The following is a 20,891-nucleotide window of genomic DNA, read 5'->3' on the forward strand; positions in this document are numbered from 1 at the left end:
ACAGTTCACGTTTTTATCAAGGAGCTCATCAAATATATAAAAGCGCGGTTTGCACAGATATCCCACATTCATTATTTCAGTGATGGCTCCAGTGCTCAATATAAAAATTTCAAGAATTTTCTAAATTTGTGCTATCATAAGAGTGATTTTGGAATGACAGCCGAATGGAATTTTTTTGCTACTAGTCACGGGAAATCACCTTGTGATGGGATTGGAGGTACAGCAAAGCGGTTAGCAGCAAGAGCAAGCTTGCAATGGCCACTTAATGGACAAATTCTTACTCCCCTAGATCTGTTTCACTTCTGCTCTGAAAACATTAATGGAATTCTATTTGTTTTCGTCAGTAAAGATGAAATTGAAAAAAATATTGTGTCACAAGAAGAGAGGTTTAAACTTGGACAAACTGTAGCAGGCACTAGAGAAAATCATCACTTTTTACCTATTGATGAAACAACAATTCAGGTCAGCAGAGTTTCAAATGATTGTTCATCTTTTCTAGCTAAAATGGGTCACAGTAATGAAGGAGGCATATTAATGTCTGCTCGCCAACCAGGACAATATGTTGCATGCATCTATGAAAACGTGTGGTGGATTGGGAATATCTGTGAGACCTCCACAGAGCAAAGGGATGCATTAATAAACTTTATGCACCCACATGGTCCAGCAAATTCATTTTATTGGCCACCAAGAAGTGTCAAGTGCTGGGTTCCAGAACACCACATTATTGCAGTTATTCCAGCTCCATCAGTAAATTCGTCTGGCCGGCAATACACCGTTCCTCTTGATATTCATCAGAAAATTAATGTAGCATATCAAAAATTGAAATAGGTTAGAGGAAACAATCTAAGGAACCCAAGAGTGCCTTTTAATTTTACACAGGGCACTTAAATAATTTTACTATCAGGCTTGGGAACCTGTGTAAAGAAACCCTTATCAGGCTTGGGATCCTGTGGTAAAGAAATCCACCCATGGCCGTTGTTGTTAAGCTATCGGGCGTGGCCCCTATGGCAATGGGAATGCTGATTTTCTCAGGAGAAATGAAACTAGCAGTGGTTAAGCCACCATGGACCATAGCAACTCATTTATACACTTCTTTTCTATCAGTAAGCTGGAGTTGTTCATTAAACAGGCAACTAATAATTAGATGATTATGCAAATAAATTTTACGATTTACATTCATTCTTAATAATAATTGTGTGTGTGTGTGTGTGTGTGTGTGTGTGTGTGTGTGTGTGTGTGTGTGTGTGTGTGTGTGTGTGAGAGAGAGAGAGAGAGAGAGAGAGAGAGAGAGAGAGAGAGAGAGAGTGGAGGGGGGGGGGTGACAATTAAGAAATAACATTGTTTTTATTATTATTATTATTTTGCTATTCGGACTTAGCTAGGTCCTATTCATCAGGACTTCTTATTTCACTTATCCCAGACATTAACAAACATGTATAAGGGAAAATAAAAGATTTCAGGTATAATTTGAGTGCCAGAAAAATGTGTTCAAACTTCCAGTGCGCCTCTTTGATGATGCTACTTTTTAGGGCCTTATATGCTTGCATTGCAAAACCAAATCCACTTTTCTAGATAGTTTAGAATATGCTCTTTCTAATGACCATAGTTTAGAAGAGTTTGGAGAAAACACTTTTTTGAAAAATTTGACTAAAAATACCCATTTTTAGCACTTTTTGAAAAATCGTCAACTTCACCCTAGATTTGTGAAATAATGGAAAGCAATAGGAGAAAGAAATTTTATATTCTAAGACCTTGTGTTGGTGAGTTATGGTGTGCAAAGTTTCATGTACATCCCACAATTACTTTTGGAGATATAAAAAACTGAAGTTCGCATTTTTTTAAAACAGCTATTTTTTCGCCCAACTTTGCTTCAAATTATCTATATGAAAATTGCTCAGAAATCCTTTTCTTAATATTTTACTTTAAAGAGCTCTAAAAGTTGTTTAAGATGGCCACGTTTTGTTTCATTCATGCAAATACTTACAGAGATATCTCATCTCAAAGTTGCTGAAAATTCAAGGACGCACTATAGAAAGCTGTGCTATGGTCTTAAACAAGTGACTGTATCTCCGAAAGTATTGAATTTCTGAAACTGAAACTTCACCAGTGTTCATTGAGAACATCTGTGAATGTTCATACAAAATTTCATCAAAATCCATGAGGGTCATGTCGGAGCGTCTAGACCACTTGGCATGGAATGACCCAGATCTAAGTTTCTGAGTTTGTAGCTATTGCTGTTACATTTGCTCCAGCTTACACATTTTTCTGAAGATGACATGTTTACATCTATCGAAACCATAGTAAAAGGTTTCATAAAGCCATCTTGTTTTAAAAAAGCATTTGATTTTTTTGTCAAGAGTATTTATTGGTTTTATTGATACACAGCTGGTTTTGGTGCTACAATACACCATCTTCAAGCTCCCAGATACACCAAACACATCATTTATCAAACTACATAAAAAACAGCAAAATAGTATCATAACATCTATAGGTACTTTAAAATAATAACTACATTAGACTGAATTAATACCATTTACATACATTCATGTGAAGATGGATGTACAGAGAATAAATGTAATTTTTCTTCAGAAATGATTTGATTGTTTGACAAAATCTCATTATTCTGAGGTCATGCAAGTGTACCATATTCCTACAATTCCTACATCATATAGTGGAAATGATAATTATAAAAGTATCAGTTTACATTGTATCCTTGTTAGGTAAGGAAATTTCTTTAAATCTTAATTTGCAATAATAAGTAATAATTGGAAAAAATTTTATTCAAGAAATGGATATTGTCTTTTCAGTATATGAAAGACTTACCCTTGCTGAAGATTCTCCCAACAGGAAAGGTGGAAGCAAAACAGGATTTATAGTTTGAGACCTCGTAAACTGCGAGCAATCGATCTTCCCAATTTTTGACTGAGAAGAATCAAGCTGCAAAGAGCACACAAGAACACCAAGATGAAAACTGACGTGTACAGATTGTGTGAAACATAATTCAAAATTAATGTTAATTTAACAATCCTTTATTTCATTTTACACACACACACACACACACACACACACACACACACACACACAGAGAGAGAGAGAGAGAGAGAGAGAGAGAGAGAGAGAGAAAACAGTTGTCAGATGCAGCCAACCTTGTAGGTAGGGCAACCACAGGCACACAAGATGTCGTTAGATGCATATTCTTTGGTGTTTTGGCAGACATTTGCAATTTCATTTCTGCACCATCACAATTAATCAGATTAGTTCAAATGTGTATCGATGAAACTTTGTGTCGCATAAAGACACCGGTAGGAGAAACCGAAGATTTTAAGGTGTACACTGGACTGAGACAAGGGGATGCTATTTCACCTATTTTATTTAACCTTGTCCTAGAGAAGATTGATAGAGAATTTTCTAAAACCAGTCCACAAGGGATCCAGCTACAGGTTGTGAACATTACAAGACTTGCCTATGCAGATGATGTAGCACTAATAAGTAGTTCCAAAAGAGAATTAATCAGAATGATGCAAAATTACTACAAAATTGCCGAGAAAACAGGATTACATGTTAATGAAGAAAAGACAGAATACCTACCCATAAGAAAGAAAACCAGAAAAGATGCATTTCTGACTATAGATTTATTCAATTTCAAGACTGTTGACCACTTCAAGTACCTAGTAAGTATTTTTAGTAATAACAACAAAACAGATATAGAAATAGATGCCCGTTTATCAACAGCAAACAAGACACATTTTAGTTTCATCAAAATTCTAAGAAAAAGATCACTTAGCAGTAACTTCAAAATCCGCTTATATCAATTGACCATTATACCTGTGGTGTTATATGGATGTGAAACATTAATATTTAGAAAGAAAGATGAAGAAAAACTGTTAATATTCGAAAGAAAAGTACTAAGGAAAATTTTTGGACCTGTATACGACAAAAATAACATGGAATGGAGAATAAGAAGAAATGAAGAATTAAGAGAGCTGTACAAACACCGTAACATCGTCGAAGTGCTCAAGAGGAGAAGGTTGAATTGGGCAGGCCATATAGCAAGATTGACAGAGAATAGACTACCTAGAATGGCATTCAGCAGAACAATAGAAGGAACGAGAAGAAGAGGGAGACCCAGAATCAGATGGCGGGATAACATTCGGGAGGACACAATGAGGATGAACAGCAGCAGCAACTGGATGAACAGCGCATTGGACAGGCAGACGTGGAAGAGGCTCATAGAGCAGGCGTACAGTCGATAAGGCCCATGCCACATGTAAAGTAAAAGTAAGTCGCTGCAGTCAGCCCAAGCAATTTACTCATTGTCACATTTTTCATGCAACACCCAGTGTCAACAGAAAGCATTGTTTGTTTCCGTTGCAAGCAAAATTATTTTTATACCAAAATTTTACACAGACTTTCAACAGAACACTCCCAAATTAACCTAGTGTGATATTTCTTTTATTGACATGTATTAATATGCACAGTAAAACATGAAGAACAAGTAGTAATACAGGAGCAACTCTGTAGCACTGCATGTTTGTTTGGAGCTGCCAGTCAGCACGGCACAGGGCTGTGCTGTCGCCGCTGGAGTACTGGTTATTCTTCAAGTTCTACTCTCCCTGGTAAGACATGTCAATAAAACAAATATCCTACGAGGCTAATCTGGGACCACTGTACCAAATGGGCACATAAAATTCTGCTTTCAAAATAACTTTGTCTGCAACAAGAAACAAACTAACACTTTCCAGTGAAGCTGGGTGCTGTACGAAAGACGTACTGACCACTATTTATTTTGGCTATCTCCAGCTACACAATGAAAAAACAAAATTACAGATATTTGATGAAGCACAAGAGGAAATACGGAAGCGTCCGATCCCGCCCGTCTGCTTTGACCCATGACGTCACAAATATGGCGGAAACAACCATAAACCACGATTCCAATATGGCACACATAAAGTCGTTAAATACACATTATGAGGGCGAAAATACATCGAAAAGCAAACACACACACTTTCCAAAAAAGCCTAATGACACTAACAGGACAAGCGCGGGAAATGGGGTGTTTTTGGGTGGGGGCAAACTAAATATAAACAAATTTAGACACCCACCTGCATACAAAACCACACAAAACAACTCCCCAAATACCACTAAACACAATATAATCTGGAATCGGACACTTCCCTTGACCTATATAGCTCAACAGCAGCTTCCGATACCAATAGCAACATACACAGCCACACTTTGGGATCGAACACTCCCCTTGACCTGCGCAGTGTTAATTTTATCCGTCATATCCATTCCTGAACAAAAACAACAACCGATTAATTTTACTGAAATTACCACACGACATACAGCAAACAACACTAAATTAACCTTCACACAAAATCGTTAACTCACTGAAACGAATTCCACTACAAACACAGCCGACACTAACAATTCTTGATAATGAGCAAAAGCAAACTGAGCCCATTACACCACACAAACGAAAACCCTGAACATACCACCAGAGAGCACAACAAACCACAACACAGCAACATCTACAAACACGCCACACTCACAAACCAAACTCTGTACCGTCATGACGTCACACACAGCACCCTTACGTCATGGGTCAAAGCCGACGCGTGGGATCGGACGCTTCTGTCGACCCGCACAAGAGGAAATTCACCTGACAACTTAAGAAGGGCACCTTGTACCCAAGTAGAAAGCATTGAGGATGTGCATTAGAATATTGTTACACGTATGTACTACCTTCAATGTTCTCAATGACATAAAATAGTTTTAGACAGGAGTCTAAATCCTCCATCTCGTGCCGTTAAATGAACGGAATTCAACCTATTACCTCCCAGAGAAACTTCCAGAGATCTTTCACCACACACAAACTTGATTATTAGGTTCTATAAAAGGAAAAAAACTGTAATTTTCCATTTGGATAGCAAATGATGTGAAAGCAAACCTAAACACAACATCCAATGGAAAACAAATGATACAGTTTGCAATATAATGGAAGTAATTGCCACGAACAAATAAATTGCTAATACTAAAGTCACACTAGTTGCTGACTGTTTTCTAATCTTTAATAGTATTCGTGATGTAAAATAATCAGTAGTAGTTCCACCATGTGGAAGACTCAGACCTCTCCCTCTTCAGTACCATGTACTCTCCACTTTCCTCCCCCACAGCATTCTTAGTTGATACCTCCCTCTCTTCACCTTAACCATCCGTCAATTCCTTGTTGGAACAGTTGCTGTCTTCTCCTCAAGGGTGGGGGGAGGGAGACTAGCCAATCTCTCTTTCTCTTCCTTATAATGTTTACATGGTTCCCGTTCTCACCAATTCATTTCAACATCTCCTCATTCTGTCCTCCCAGTTCTCCCATTCCCATTTCTTTCCTCATCTTTTTGGAATGTCAGGATGTCTGCCCTCCTTATGAAACTATCCTCTGAATGTAGCATTTGCCCAATTGTATACTCAGGTTTTTATTCCGTGATCTGAATAAAGATGCCCCCTTTTTTGTTAAACACTTCCTTGACTATTGCTACTATCAATCTTATTTCTGTGTCATATATTAGGTTCTCCGCAATACATCCCAGTGCTCAAATTTCATAACTTATATATCTATCGAGACTTTGGGCTTCTCTTTTGCTCCCAGGAATGTGCATTGGCCCTTTGTTTTCATTCCTAGTTCTTTCCATTCTCCCAACATGACACTTTGGTCATAAGAATAACTGGCTACTATGCGGACAAGAAATCAATAAGCTCACATATTTTATGTCTTACAGGATAGTATTTTCAGGTAACTCTTCACTTACACAAGAAGTATTTGTTGCACTAAAGAAACTAATCAGAATTATCGTGCAGTTCACATATGCACATCTTGCAGTCATGTATTTCAAGAATAATAACCACATCTTCACTGCACACTTATTCACCAATGAAACATGTTGTCAACAATTTGTTGCAGACAGAGTAACAGAGACATTATCCAATACAATATTAGAAGGAGAAATGATCCACAGTTCCCACTATACATCGAATAAAATAAATGTGAGACTGATAGACTGCAGTACAGGTGACAGGGAGGGGGCAACCACACCTGACAAGGCTCTGTAACAACCTCCAAAACAGGCACTATAGCGAACATATGGTGCTCGAGAAAGAACTGCGATTGGTTGGCCCTTACCAATCAGTTCACTGACTTGTCAACTGCAATGTCAGTTCAAATTACGATGAACTAACTTTGGCACAGAAAGGAATGAAATATACAGCTCTAAGGCTCTTTAATCATCCAATCGTGAAATTAAATGTCTGACATAGGTGATGGGTTTTAAAATTTATATTAACATTGCTTCTCTGAAACTTCTATCCCATAGAAGAATTCTTCAATATAAGTAAGTAGTCAATTCCAAACCTGTAAATAGCTGGCACATAGCCACATAAACAGCTTTTGGTCTATGCATTCTTTTGAAGACACATTCCACATCATAACATTTAGTGTGAAGATGATCTAAGATTTAAATAATAAAGTGCAGCACCAGTTTTGGTCCTTCAAATGTAGTGTATGGAATACAGGAATTTATTCCCATTTTCAAGTACCAAGGTACTGTACTACAATTCTGCATAAAGCAAATAGTGTTAGTGATGGTTTGGTTGTGTTTCTGTGTATAATATTTGCTTAATGAAAGAGGCACAATACATTAATACCATAAAAAGATTACTGCAGGGCAAGAGAAAAACTTAACTGGTGAAGTATTTCATTATTTCACACATGTATGCTTTTCAAGGAAACTATTCATCAAGGATGAAATTAAAATATGATCTGCGCAAAACACAACTAACTTAATTTCAAGCCGAAATTTCATCTATAAATTGGTACAGCTGCTGCTAAGATCAGAAAAGTTTGTCATTGATACTTGTCACTGATTGCAGTTTCTTCTAATAGGTATATGTGAATAATTGGACATGGGCTTCATCAAAAATCACAATGTGGGGGGGGGAGGGGGTGGGGAAGAAACAATCGTGAAGTTACTGTACACAATGAATAAATTCATTAGCATACTTCACACCACCACCCTGTCTTGTACATTACAACTGACTGACCTCCTGTTCTAGTACTACTGGAGAAAAAGATATGCATCAGAGAGCATACGAAAATGGTAGATCTGTTAGTCCGCCTCCGTAGCGCAGCAGTAGCGTTACCACCTACCACGCAAGGTGGTCCGGGTTCGATTCCTCGCAAAGGGACTGGTCCATCATCATCCTCATCATCACTGACTCGGAAATTGCCGAAGTGGCACCAACTAAAAAGACTTGCAACATGGCGGCCGAACCCCAAAGGGATATCCCATCCAATAAATTCCATAGAATCATTTCATTTTTTTCTGGGCAAAGTCATGCATCATTCAACACTCTGCTCTGGAGGGGCAGGGTTCGAGACTCTGCTCAGGTCTCCTGAATTTGTGGCTTTCATAAATCATTCTGATTGAATGACAACACAGCAATGGCCTTACTTCCAGTAATCTTATCAATCAAACAAATCGGGAAACAGATCATCTAGCATGATTGTCACAACATTTAAACAGGCACTGTACAAATACTGTGCCAGTTTTACTAACAGAGCCAAGTTGAGCCTCAGTAAAATACAGGAGAGATTGCACAAACTTGAACTTTATGTAACACTGAAGTTCTGTGCACGTGTTACGAGTTATTAGTTATAGAAAAATTAACTATAGTGAATAATCTAGTAATCCAAATTTAGCAAAATACTGGTTCTAATCATATCTCCAAAACAGGGCGATTTTTCTTCATGTACTTACAGCAGGTACAAAATTTAATACTCTAATAAATCAGTATTTAGTTTTATTTTCTTTCCACACCCTACTAAATTCCACCCAACTGCATTGCAAAAATAAACAAGTATTTTAGACAGTTTGTACACTACACGAAGACTGTACAGAATATTAACAGTAAGTTATTGTGAGAAGGCATCAATTTAAGATCTCTCTTTTACTCGCAGATAAGACGCAAACTGCATGGCAACAGTAACATATATGAAAAAAATACAGTCATTTGAGTTGTATAAAGTATTTTGTGATTTCAGTTAGATTGTGACCACTCTTGTATAGCATTACTCACTCAATTTTCAGACCCTCACATACTTATTCACTGCAGAGCTATACCTTAGCCTGTAGTTTTCTTTGACGGAACATAACTATATCGTTGGCGTACTGAACTGCATATTATGATAGGTTATATTTCTTTCAAGCAAAGCACTCCCATCAGAAGTCTCAGTAAAGTAACTGAACCGAATGGGAACAAGATTATGTTTCCATCTACTGCCATTCCATCACCTCAACTAAAAACAAAAAGGCTCTTGATTTCGGCAATATGCTACAAAGAACTCTCACACTACGAGTCCGTCATGTTTACGTCTATGAATACTAACACCAACAACAGAGGAGGCTAATTCTGAGGAACAACGATGTGTGAGTGGTTTCTGTGACAGTGGAAGTGGTTACTAACCTTTGCGGTAGATGTCAACAATGTTAGCGTCTTTTAAATTAGATTATAAAGATTTATTGGTACGTGAGACAAACTACTCACCTCCCCAGAGAGCGAAAAATTCAAACTGGAATCGTGCAACTCTCTCGAATCATTTAGCCCGTAGCTCTGCAAGGAAAATGTTATATTACATATTTTAAACTAAAACTGTACGTTACGACATTCATACAATTATTTTTTTTTTTGTTGCTAAATCCAAGTTACCATCATTTCAAAATATCTCTCCCACCCCCAAAGATAATACTGTGTAGCGTGTAGTGTACTGCTGTACAGTATCGAATGTAATTCATGTTAAACATCGAACTAGGATTTTGACTTTTATCTGGTAGATGACTCATACTTCCAGTGCCATAATTTTGCCAGAGGACAGTTTACTGAATTCAGTTCAAGCGCTGAAAGAAACGAAGCGACATAGTCAAAAATCTAAGAAGAAAGGAGATAAAGAAATCTTAGCCTCTTCTTCACTGAACATTCAGTTTTAATGTTCCTGAAAGGGAACTTCTAAAATAAAATAGGTTATTGCTCCAAAACTGGTATTATGAAGAACTTTGTCTGAAATTATGTGATAACGATAATAGCATAGTTTAGTGTGGTGATTTCACATGTATCCACAGATTTTCTCTAACATGTGAGAACTTCCACAAAAAATTACATAAAATTTGCATATGAAATCTGTTCCAGATGCCACAATCACATGTAAAAAGGAGTCCGCTTCTATTTGCAATCTGTATGAAAGACTTGGCCCAAAAGCGTTCAGGAAGACTTAAAAATACTCCAATACTGTGTGCCGATGGCACCAATATATTACTTTCCTGTCCTCATCGGCGAAGCGACAAAACTGCCGACCCAAACTGTAATCTTATAAACTGGTTAAATAAAGTTTATGTTCTGTTCAATAAATATAATCTATACCAATTTTCGCGTGTCAAAAAAAGATATCATCAATGATGGGTCATATCAGGATGGTGAACATGTCTATACACCAAAAACTAGCCGTTGGAGTGCGAACATACAACATGCTATAGTGGAACATATACAAAGCTAAATTATTATGCGGAATGAGCAGTCCATGTCATGCATTAAATAAAGTATGTGACACAGAAACAGTAAAACGTCCCTACTTTGCATTAATCACTCAAAAATCATGTACTGCATTCCACTTTGATGCAATTTCTTCAAGAAGATGTTAATTACACAGAAACAAATAATTAAGACAATGAAACAAGTACCTTTCCGTCCCACAACTAGTCAGCTCTTTAAGGATCTCAATATATTATCAGAGCTTTGTATCTACAATAAAACAACAATGTTTTTATTCATGAAAATGTGCACATTTATGCAAAAAATGAAGATGTTCACCATCACGAAACTCTGAATTCTAAAGGTGTATTTATAATTCATCAAGGGCTTTGTAAAAACAAAGTAGTGTATCACACATGGGGGTACTTTTACACAAGCAGTCACTTGAGAGTTAAGTCTCATCAGAAAGAAATCAGACCCAAAATAAAATCAATGATACAGAAACCCTGCTTTTGTTCTGCATAAGAATTTATGAGTGCTAGTCTAAAATGACTTTGTTGACTGTATCTTAAATATGTATGTGTTACCATTTATACCTTACTTTTATCTGACTTACTTGTATCATTTCATAGTTGTAACTGTTGGTTCTTTGTCATGACTTATTTGCAAATATGACAACATAACGTAGTTAGTGTATACTTGTATCACATTGAATTTGTATCTGATGACTTTATATAGAGACATATTATAAGAACAATAAGTGTCTATGAACAGTGAGTCCTATGTAACTGAATTCCCCATAACTGTTTATATGCATATATTTCAGTGTTTCCTAGGATTTCTCCTATGACTACATGTATCAATACAGCAAGATTTCTGAAATCAATAAAAAATAAAATCATATAAAATCATTTCTTAAAGCATGATTTGGAACTCTGACACTTGTGAGTAACTTGCAACTCTTCTCTGTTAAACAGCAATCACAATAACACTTCATGGCTGCTGAAATTTGCATTTGTTTCTTGCTAAACCATTTCCCATTACAAGAAATTTTGGGAAAGAAGTCCAAGTTTTGATTGAGAAAGTGCAATTTCAAGCTTTTGTCACAAGCCAGAAATTTTAGCAATGTGTTAGCTTCATTCATCATATAATTAGAATTACAAAATAAATAATCTACGCCAAGTGGCAGGAACTATGTTCTACCAACATCTCCATGATGCCATTATTGGTAATGCTGTTTCCCCTACATACATAAACTATAAGAATGTTCAAAAGCTGAATGTCAGATCTATGATAAAATTAACTGAGAATGATGTGAAAGCAAAGTATCAATTAGAGTACAACCAGATAACCAGCGATGTTAACACAAAAAATAAACAAACAGTAAGTTAAGAAATAATTCTTATTTCAGTATCATAAAAGAGTAGTTCTAGAAAATTATGATACAGTGACATTGGCTATCAAAAATAAAATAAGTGTTCTATATTTTCAATATAAAAATAAAATTTGTACCAGGAATATCTTTAAAACAATTACATAAATACAGTGACTGCTTTGTTGTATTCTCTACTTTCTAAATCTATTTTCTTTTTAATTCATCATTTTGAGAATTAAAAAAATCAGAATCAGGAAGTAAGAAATCTGAAAAATATTTTTTTAAATATATCAGGCTTTATTAAGTATAAGTAATGCTTACTTTCTTCCTTATTTCATATTTTTTGAAGAAACATTTAATTTTTATATAAATATTTATTTTTGGCATATAGATTTTGTTTGGTTTTTCTTAAGTTTTTTGTTAATTCCTTTAAGCATTTGTCTGTTATTTATGAGAATAAGAAATTTTTCTATTTTGTTTATTTCATCAGAGATTTGGAGCAAAGTTCTTTTTAAACAATGTATTGCTGCAAATATTTTCTCTTTTGCATTTAAATATTTTTTCTCTTTTAAAAAATCAAGTCGATAGCTTGAATAATTTTGTATTTGCTGCCACTGTTTTGATGTATATTTTTTTAATCTTAATAAAAATTTCTCTGTATAAATGGAATCGCTTCTGAGGAATCTCAATACTGCAATAAATTCTAATTTGTTTAAAAAATTAAATAGCTACAGGTAATTTTTTGTATGGGGCTTATTAATGACTTTAGCATTCTTTTACCAAGCACATATTTGAAATTAATGACTAATTGAGATTTTCAAATTTTTGAAGAAGGTCAGGTTAAATTGAGATTCAATGAAGTGAAGAAGATGAAAAATAATGATAATGAATTTCACAATTTGGTACTTTTAGCTTAACTGAAATTTTTTAGTATCATTACTCTTATTCACTGCTGTGCTACTGCCCTGAGTCGTTATCTTTATCCCAAGCAATGGTCTTTTTTTTCTCCCCCAAGTGCACTTAATGCACCCACTTACTACTAGAGGGATTCTTTTTAGGTACTAACCAAAGCAGATCTTCTTGAATAGTCAAATGGTTCAAATGGCTCTGAGCAGTATGGGACTTAACTTCTAAAGTCATCAGTCCCCTGGAACTTAGAACTACTGAAACCTAACTAACCTAAGGACATCACACACACACACACCCATGCCCGAGTCAGGATTCGAACCTGCGACCATACTGGTCGCGCAGTTCCAGACTGTAGCGCCTAGAACCTCTCGGCCAGTCCAGCCGGCTTGAATAGTCAACATGTAGTTGTGAGCATGGAGTTTCTCCACTTAATATTTATAAAAAATTTGAACTAAGGCTTCAGCTTAGAATGGCACTTTTCCTCCAGCACTCGGCATTTCCCCTACAGTTCTTGTCCTTAACCCTCAACACCATTGCTGCCCCAACACATGCCCTGCCGATTGCACATCTACTGGCTGTGTTATTCTGTGCACATTCTAGCTATGAAGGTTAGTGAAACACAATGCCTCGGAAGTTTTTATGTGAAAACTCGAAGCTTTTCAAATAAAACAAACATTATTAACACATTAAATTTTTTTCTTTGCACCCACACATTTGCAACCCTCTGCCAATAGAGAGTTGCTAATTGTAGCATGTAATAAGGTCGTGTGTAATGTAATCATGTTGGTGTGTGTGAAACAGCTCAGAAAACTAAAAGTACTAATGTGAAAATTTTCTTCACACATGGTGCGCCCTCTTTTTCAGCATGACAAAGTCAGACTACATGCAAGCCTTGAGAGATTTGCAACAATCTGACGCCTTAATTTCTTAGTTTCTCTGTCACTGACCATCCTAAATACAGTGCAGTCTTGGCACCATCCGATTTTCGTCTGTTTCCAAAACTTAAAGAACACACCTTCAAGGACTTAGCTTTGATAGTGATGAAGCAGTGCAAACGGAGATGAGATTGTTGTTCCATCAATGAAGTCAAAGATTCTACAGTGTTGTATTAATGAACTGGTCTCTTGTTGGGAGGATTTGTTCATCAGCAGGGTGACTATGTTGAGAAATAAATATGTACACATGAAGAATGAAGACGCAGAATTTTAGTTAAATAGTATTTAAAAAGCTTTAAGAGTTTTCAGATAAATAATTCGGAGGTATTTCTTTTCAGCTCACTCTCATATGCTACAGCTTCTTGCTACTGGCAGAAGCTACGAAGACCTCTAATTCACCGCAGTTGTATCCTCACAATTATTGTTTAAAATGATTCTTGAAATTCGAAAACTGATGTGTAGTTGAATGAGGAAATACCCCTTGATAAAGCAAAGCAAAAAAAAAAAAAAAAAACGATCTTGTGAACATTCTGTCTAGAATAACAGATGTCCCCTAAAAGTTCAAGAAACCCACTTAAAATTAGATGAAGAAAGATTAAAACTGATGGTGATGCACATTATATAGTAAAGACAGCAAAAGAAGTATAAGAAATGAAGCCCGTAGCAAGCAACTCTTATAACCATAAAAATGTCGTACACTTTGTTCTTCATAGCAGAAGACATAGCGATTGGCTAGATTTTTTAACATTCCTAACAGTGCAGCAAGCATATTTTATGAATAAAGTCAGTGGACTGCCTGTATTTCGGTTTTTGTGTTTTCTTTGCGATATGTATCGGAAATTAATTTAAAATCTGTCTGTATTTTGTTTTTTAGACTTCATTTCTAAAGAATTTCGGAAACAAAAATTGACATCCAAATACAAATAGTCGAAGGGTTATTATTCTTAAACTTTATATCTTTCACTGTCTCTGTGTGCCACATTAAACCATTTCAGATTCGTTAAAAAATGAAACTACTGCTTTACTTCTTGCATCTCTGTTGCCATACTCCTCGCATGATATGTCTTATAAGCATCTGCAATTTTTAAACTTCTCCAGAAATTGTGTGATCAGAGTTTAGTCTGTCTCGCACTCTGTCGTGTTAGCCATATCTGAACAGCGTTTATTGCCGGCCGCTGTGGCCTAGCGGTTCTAGGCGCTTCAGCTCTTAACCACACAGCTGCTCCTGTCGCAGATTCGAATCCTGCCTCGGGAATGGATGTGTGTGATGTCCTTAGGCTGCTTGCACATTACACGATTTCGCCCTACGGGAAAAAACCGTACGGGTTTAAATCGTAATCGGTTGATTTTCACACTGAACGATTTTTAAATGTTAAACAAGAACATTAATTCCTTTCAAAGTGTAACCTGGTACAGTTCTTAAAATGGATTATGAAGAAGTCATTGCATTATGGATACTGTATCGACGTCGGAGAAGACGAAGGCGCAATCGTCTTCACTGGGTTCATCTAATTAATCTGAGATGTGAGGAAGTCAGGGTTTTCTACACATTATTTGCAGACCTGAGAAACGACGACTGAACGTTCTTTAACTACTATTGTATGTCAGTTGGCTCCTTCGATGAATTGCACGGGAAATTGAAGAACGTTCTGCAATGCCAAAACGAGCAATTCAAAAACTATATACAGCTTATAGAAAAGGTGGCTATGACTTTAAGGTAAGTTTTTAAGTACAGCTTTGTTGTTACTGGTGTTTGAACAAATATGCCACTGAAGCTAAATAATACATGTATAAACTTGTTGTAATGTCGTGTTATTCATTTGTGTTTATTCTTGTTTACTGAAAAGTGTAGAAGAATGGAAGAAATTGATACTGAAGTTTTGATAACCTTGGTGGAAGTGTTCTGTGGGACAAAACTCTTAGATGCGTATAAAGATCGTATTGCTACAACGAATGCTTGGTGGGAAGTTTGCGTAGCACTGAAGCAAGATTTTAATGAGATGGAAGACAAAGATAAAAATGCGTTTGGTGAGTATTTATTTAATATTAAATTTTATACGTTTTAAACAGTATTTATTTAACGTTATAAATTTTATTCTAAAAGTAAAAGGTTTGTTTATAAATAAATTACTGCTACCAGTCACATTTTTTCTCTGTGTTGTCATCATGTGTGGTGTCATTTTATGTGTCAGGTCTTGCATTCTGTTTTCTTTACTGTAATATATAAGAGAAACACTCGCAAGACCTCACACATCAAAAAAACACCACACATAATGACAACTTAGGGAAAAAAACATACTTGAAGATGGGAATTATTTCTCGAAAGGCGCCGTTCAAAATATAAACAAAACTAATAAAAATGTGAGTGGTAGCAGTAATTTATTTATAAACTAAACTATTGATTATACAGTCGCAGGCTTTCACAAACCATCTACAAAAAGTAAAAAGCTTGCTAATTTATATCTTTGACATCTGTTATCACATGCTTCCAGCATTTGTCATAAAATATTTACAAAGAGTGTTCCTTATGGCGTTGTCTGTCAGTCCTCCTCTTATGTTAGTATCTTGTGGCAAGTCTTCCAAACCAGTGATGGATGTGGTGTCTTCAATTATAAATCCATATCTCTGACGTACAAAACACATTCCACATACTTCCTTGCTCTGCACAAACGGAAATTAAATACGCGTATCTTAACTGTCAAGTCTTTTCCCCCAAAAGGCCGGAGCAAATGTGATTGTAGGCCAAATGCTGGCCGGCAGAAGTGGCCGTGCGGTTCTGGGCGCTGCAGTCTGGAACCGCGAGACCGCTACGGTCGCAGGTTCGAATCCTGTCTCGGGCATGGATGTGTGTGATGTCCTTCGGTTAGTTAGGTTTAACTAGTTCTAAGTTCTAGGGGACTGATGACCTCAGAAGTTGAGTCCCATGGTGCTCAGAGCCATTTTAACCATTTTGCCAAATGCTGCGTCTCCCACGAAAAAGTAGGGTACTTTTGGACCTTCCGTACCAGGCAGACATTTGACGTCTGGAAATTCCAGGGCATTACTTTCTATTGACTTCCATAAACTGGATCGTCTGAACACTGAAGAGTCACAGTCTTTGCCATAACTTCCTACGTCGACGTAAATAAATCTGTAGTTCGAATCCGCTACAGCCATCAGAACCACAGAAAAGTATTCTTTATAATTGAAGCACATTGATCCGCTATTAAATGGGGCAGTAAGACGGATATGTTTTCCATCCATTGCTGCTAAGCAGTGGGGGAAATAAGCGGTACGTTCAAATCCAGCCGCTATCGATTCCCATACCTCTTTGGTCGGTCTTTGTATATATTCTTCCCGCAGTGATGCCCAAATTGCTGTGCATACATCATTAACCGCTTTACTTGCTGTAGAAATCCCAATTCTGTACTGGAAATGTAAGTCAGTGAAGGAACAACCGCTCGCAGGTACCTGAACAAAACAAAAAAACAGTGACATTTAGTTTGCAGTGGACTTTTTGTTACAGTTTTGCTTTTTTGTATACAAAATTAAAATGTTTTCATACAGTTTTGTTTTCTTTTGACGTAGGTAAAGAAGTAATACGGAGGTGGACCAATCTACGAGACTCCTTTGTGAAGTCAAACATAAAAATTCAAGCTACGAAAAAAAGTGGCTCAGCAGCAAAGAAAGTGAAAAAGTATGTAAATTCTGATCAGCTGCAGTTTCTAAAAAAACTGTATGATGCTCGAGAGACGGAGGACAGTTTTCAGTCGGAATGCACTGCCAGACTGGAAGGAGATATAGGAACGCAGGGCTCCGTCGAAAATACTGAGAATGTTTCTGAGCCATTTGACACACCTCCCACACAACAAACATCCAAAAGCGAGCGCCATACAAGCAGAAAACAAAGAAAACCTGATGCAATCGAAATGAAGATATTAAGAGCTCTGGAAGAAGACAAACCTTGCAGCAAAATGTCATTTTTACTTAGTCTGAAGACTCACCTTGAAAACCGAGTGAGGTGGCGCAGTGGCTGGACTCGCATTCGGGAGGACGACGGTTCAATCCCGCGTCCGGCCACCCTGATTTAGGTTTTCCGTGATTTCCCTAAATCGCTCTAGGCAAATGCTGGAATGGTTCCTTTGAAAGGGCACGGCCGACTTCCTTCCCTGTCCTTCCCTAATCCAATGAGACCGATGACCTCGTTGTCTCTTCTTCTCCCCGAAACAACCCCTCACCTGGAAAAATTTGATGAACAGGATTATCTTCAGTTTCAGATGGGAGTACTCAAAGTTATAGAAAGTACATATGAAAGGATACTGACAGCTCAACCTCCTCCATTTACCCATCACACACCTTCCATTCCCTACAATAATCGATTTCAAGCTTATTCTTATTCACCTATGGAAAATGCTGCTACAATATCCTCTTACCATGCGCATCAGATTCGTCCTCCTCCAGCGGCACCAAACCCAACGTCTTTTCTGGATCAACCATTTCAGACTTCTCAAGGTCGCAGTTCCTATCAATAAAGAAATAAAATGCCATCACCATACCCTTCGCCTTCCACTAGTAGCCATGAAGGTCCACCATCAACAACGCAGTTCTACAATCTTTTCGTAGAGAGCCTGTTGCCACAAAGTGAGAGTACAGTCAGTCCTGCTACAAACTCTTTGGTTTCAACTGCTGATTATGACATTGACTTTTCTACTTCACAATCTGAGCCTAATCGAAATGTAAAACACAAATAAATAAGTAAATAAACAGAACTAGTTTTTTATGTATTAACTTACCTGAACGTGGTAGCCAGCATTTGAACAGGTTGGATGCAATTTCGAAATTGTGTGTTTTGTCGTTATAACACATCCTTAAGTTTTCTATGTAATTTGTCAAAAGAGGTAATAGACATTCGGAAATAGTTAAAGAATTTATTTCCGTCGTTCCTCAAATCTTCAAACAGTGTATAATATAAACCCACTTCCTCTCTTCTCTGGTTAATGGGGTGTACCCACAAAAGGCTACGTTTTCTTTTGCGGCGATGAAGCAACCACGAAGCAACAGTTCGTTTACGGTTCATCTTCACACACACACATTAAGCAAACTGAATAGACACCAACAACTGGTCACGTCAAAAAACCGTGTAATGCGAAAGCAACACAGTCACGGCTGAAACTCGTACGGCTTTTTGCCGCACGGTCAAAACCGTGTAGTGTGAAAGCGGCCTTAGGTTAGTTACGTTTACGTAGTTGTAAGTCTAGGGGACTGATGACCTCAGATGTTAAGTCCCATAGTGCTTCGAGCCATCTGAACCATTCTGAACAGCGTTGTGGCCGAGCGGTTGTAGACGCTTCAGTCTGGAACCGCGCGACCGCTACGTCGCAGGTTCGAATCCTGCCTCGGGTATGGATGTATGTGATGTCCTTAGGTTAGTTTGGTTTAAGTATTTCTAAGTTCTAGGGGATTGACGACCTCAGATGTTAAGTCCCATTGATCTCAGAGCCATTTGAACCATTTTTTTTTTAACAGTGTTTATTCTCGCGCACAGTTACAGAAGACGAACTTCCGTCGGGTGGCTGGCACGAGAGCGTTACACACGACACGATTTGTCGGGTGATTCACAATCGAACGCTCGACGGGAAAAATCAGTCGGTAGATTGGCTAAAACGCGAACACGTCCAATTTGTCGGTTGGTGCGTGATAGGGCCCTTTAAATAGCCAACCTGCAAATAGATCTGAGTGAATTTATCGGCCTACCGACCGAGCGACCAATTTCGTGTCAGCCTACACACGTCCCGACCGATTGCACTCAGCGATTCCGGCGTCGCTCTGTTGTCCTGTTCAGTTTATCTTAAGCTTGTTGATTTTTTTTGTTTTACGAGATCGCCTTTTGCTACGCAAAGAAACAAAAATTGGGTTTTCACCTTGTTGTCTTGGCTGTTTTAGAGATAACAAGGCGAAAAAAGCCGAGAGAAAGCTATAGGAAAAGATGTGGCTAATGCAAAGAAAGACAGATTAAGAAAGAAAAATTATCGTTATACCGTAATAGCAAAGAAAGAAATTCATCTGCGCTCTGTTACTTAAGGAGCTGCGACCTGATGATATTCGTAGATATCTAAGAATGGATGGAACATGCATTTCGCAGCTGCTGAATATCAAGAAACTATTCTTATGGGAAAACATGAGAGAGGTTGTAACCTGTGAGGAGAGGCTGTTAGCTACATTACAGTTCTAGCCGCTGGAAGAAGTTACGAGATCCTCAGTCAGTGCTGTTGTATCTCTACAGTTATTACATATATAATTCCTGAAACCTGCTACGTGATTCATGGTTGTGTGAGGGAATACATTATGTTAAGGCAAAATAAACAAAACAAAATGTGTTTGTGTAAACTTTGTTAATTTATTTATATACGTAGCATAGGAGATCGCCAGTAAGTTTAAGAATCTCATTTCAAAAGAGACGAAGAGAGACTATAAATGGTGATAGCGCCAATAAGTACAACAATAGATATATAAGAAATGAAGCATTTAATAACTGAAAAATAGGACCAACATTTTTCTTTTCACGGCGGAAGGTCTGGATACAGGCTGGACTTTTTTAACACTTATAAAAATGAAGGAAGTATATTTTACGAATAAAAATTCATTGGCTCCATATTTCGGTTTTACTTCCTACACGTGTCAGAAATGAAATCTAAGATCTAATCTGTCTGTATTTCGATCTTTACATTTCATTGCCGGTAAGTATCGGAACTAAAACTAAAAACCGAAATAGAGGAGGTCGACAGGCTTCAGTTCTTAAAATATTTATCTTTCACTCTATGTGCCACATAAACCGTTATGGGTTCCTTAAAAAATTAAACAAGTGCTTCATTTCATGCATATCTATTGGCATATTCCACTCATGACGTGACCCACAAACATCTCCAATCTTTAAATTTCTTCAGAAACCCTGTCAAAGTTTCGTCCGCTTCGTATTCTGTAGAACAGCATTGAATCAAGACGAACTTTTGCCCGACGTTTGGCACGACAGCGTTACACATGATGCAATCTGTTGGGCAGTGTAGTGGGAAGGGGGGGGGGAGGAGGTGGAGGGGGAGTCGACTGTCGGGTGGTCCTAC

At 37.4% G+C, this 20,891-nt stretch overlaps 1 protein-coding gene across 2 annotated transcripts in view; it reads right to left on the reverse strand.

Annotated features, from left to right (window-relative positions):
- Positions 1-9,908, reverse strand: part of LOC126425186 (uncharacterized) — a 75,827-nt gene extending 65,919 nt beyond the window's left edge. Inside the window, exons 1-3 of one of the 2 annotated variants that reach the window (XM_050088140.1) lie at positions 9,760-9,908; positions 9,598-9,663; positions 2,824-2,937 (exon numbers count right to left, since the gene is read on the reverse strand). In XM_050088140.1, coding sequence (XP_049944097.1) covers positions 2,824-2,937; positions 9,598-9,663; positions 9,760-9,765 — 186 coding nt within the window. In that variant the 5' untranslated portion in view covers positions 9,766-9,908. Of the gene's footprint in view, positions 1-2,823; positions 2,938-9,173; positions 9,333-9,597; positions 9,664-9,759 lie in introns of those variants that run through there. The other variant, XM_050088141.1, reaches the window with a different exon arrangement.
- Between the last annotated feature and the right edge of the window lie 10,983 nt (positions 9,909-20,891).

Source organism: Schistocerca serialis, chromosome 10, assembly GCF_023864345.2.
Source record: "Schistocerca serialis cubense isolate TAMUIC-IGC-003099 chromosome 10, iqSchSeri2.2, whole genome shotgun sequence".
NCBI classification, from domain to species: Eukaryota; Metazoa; Arthropoda; class Insecta; order Orthoptera; family Acrididae; genus Schistocerca; species Schistocerca serialis.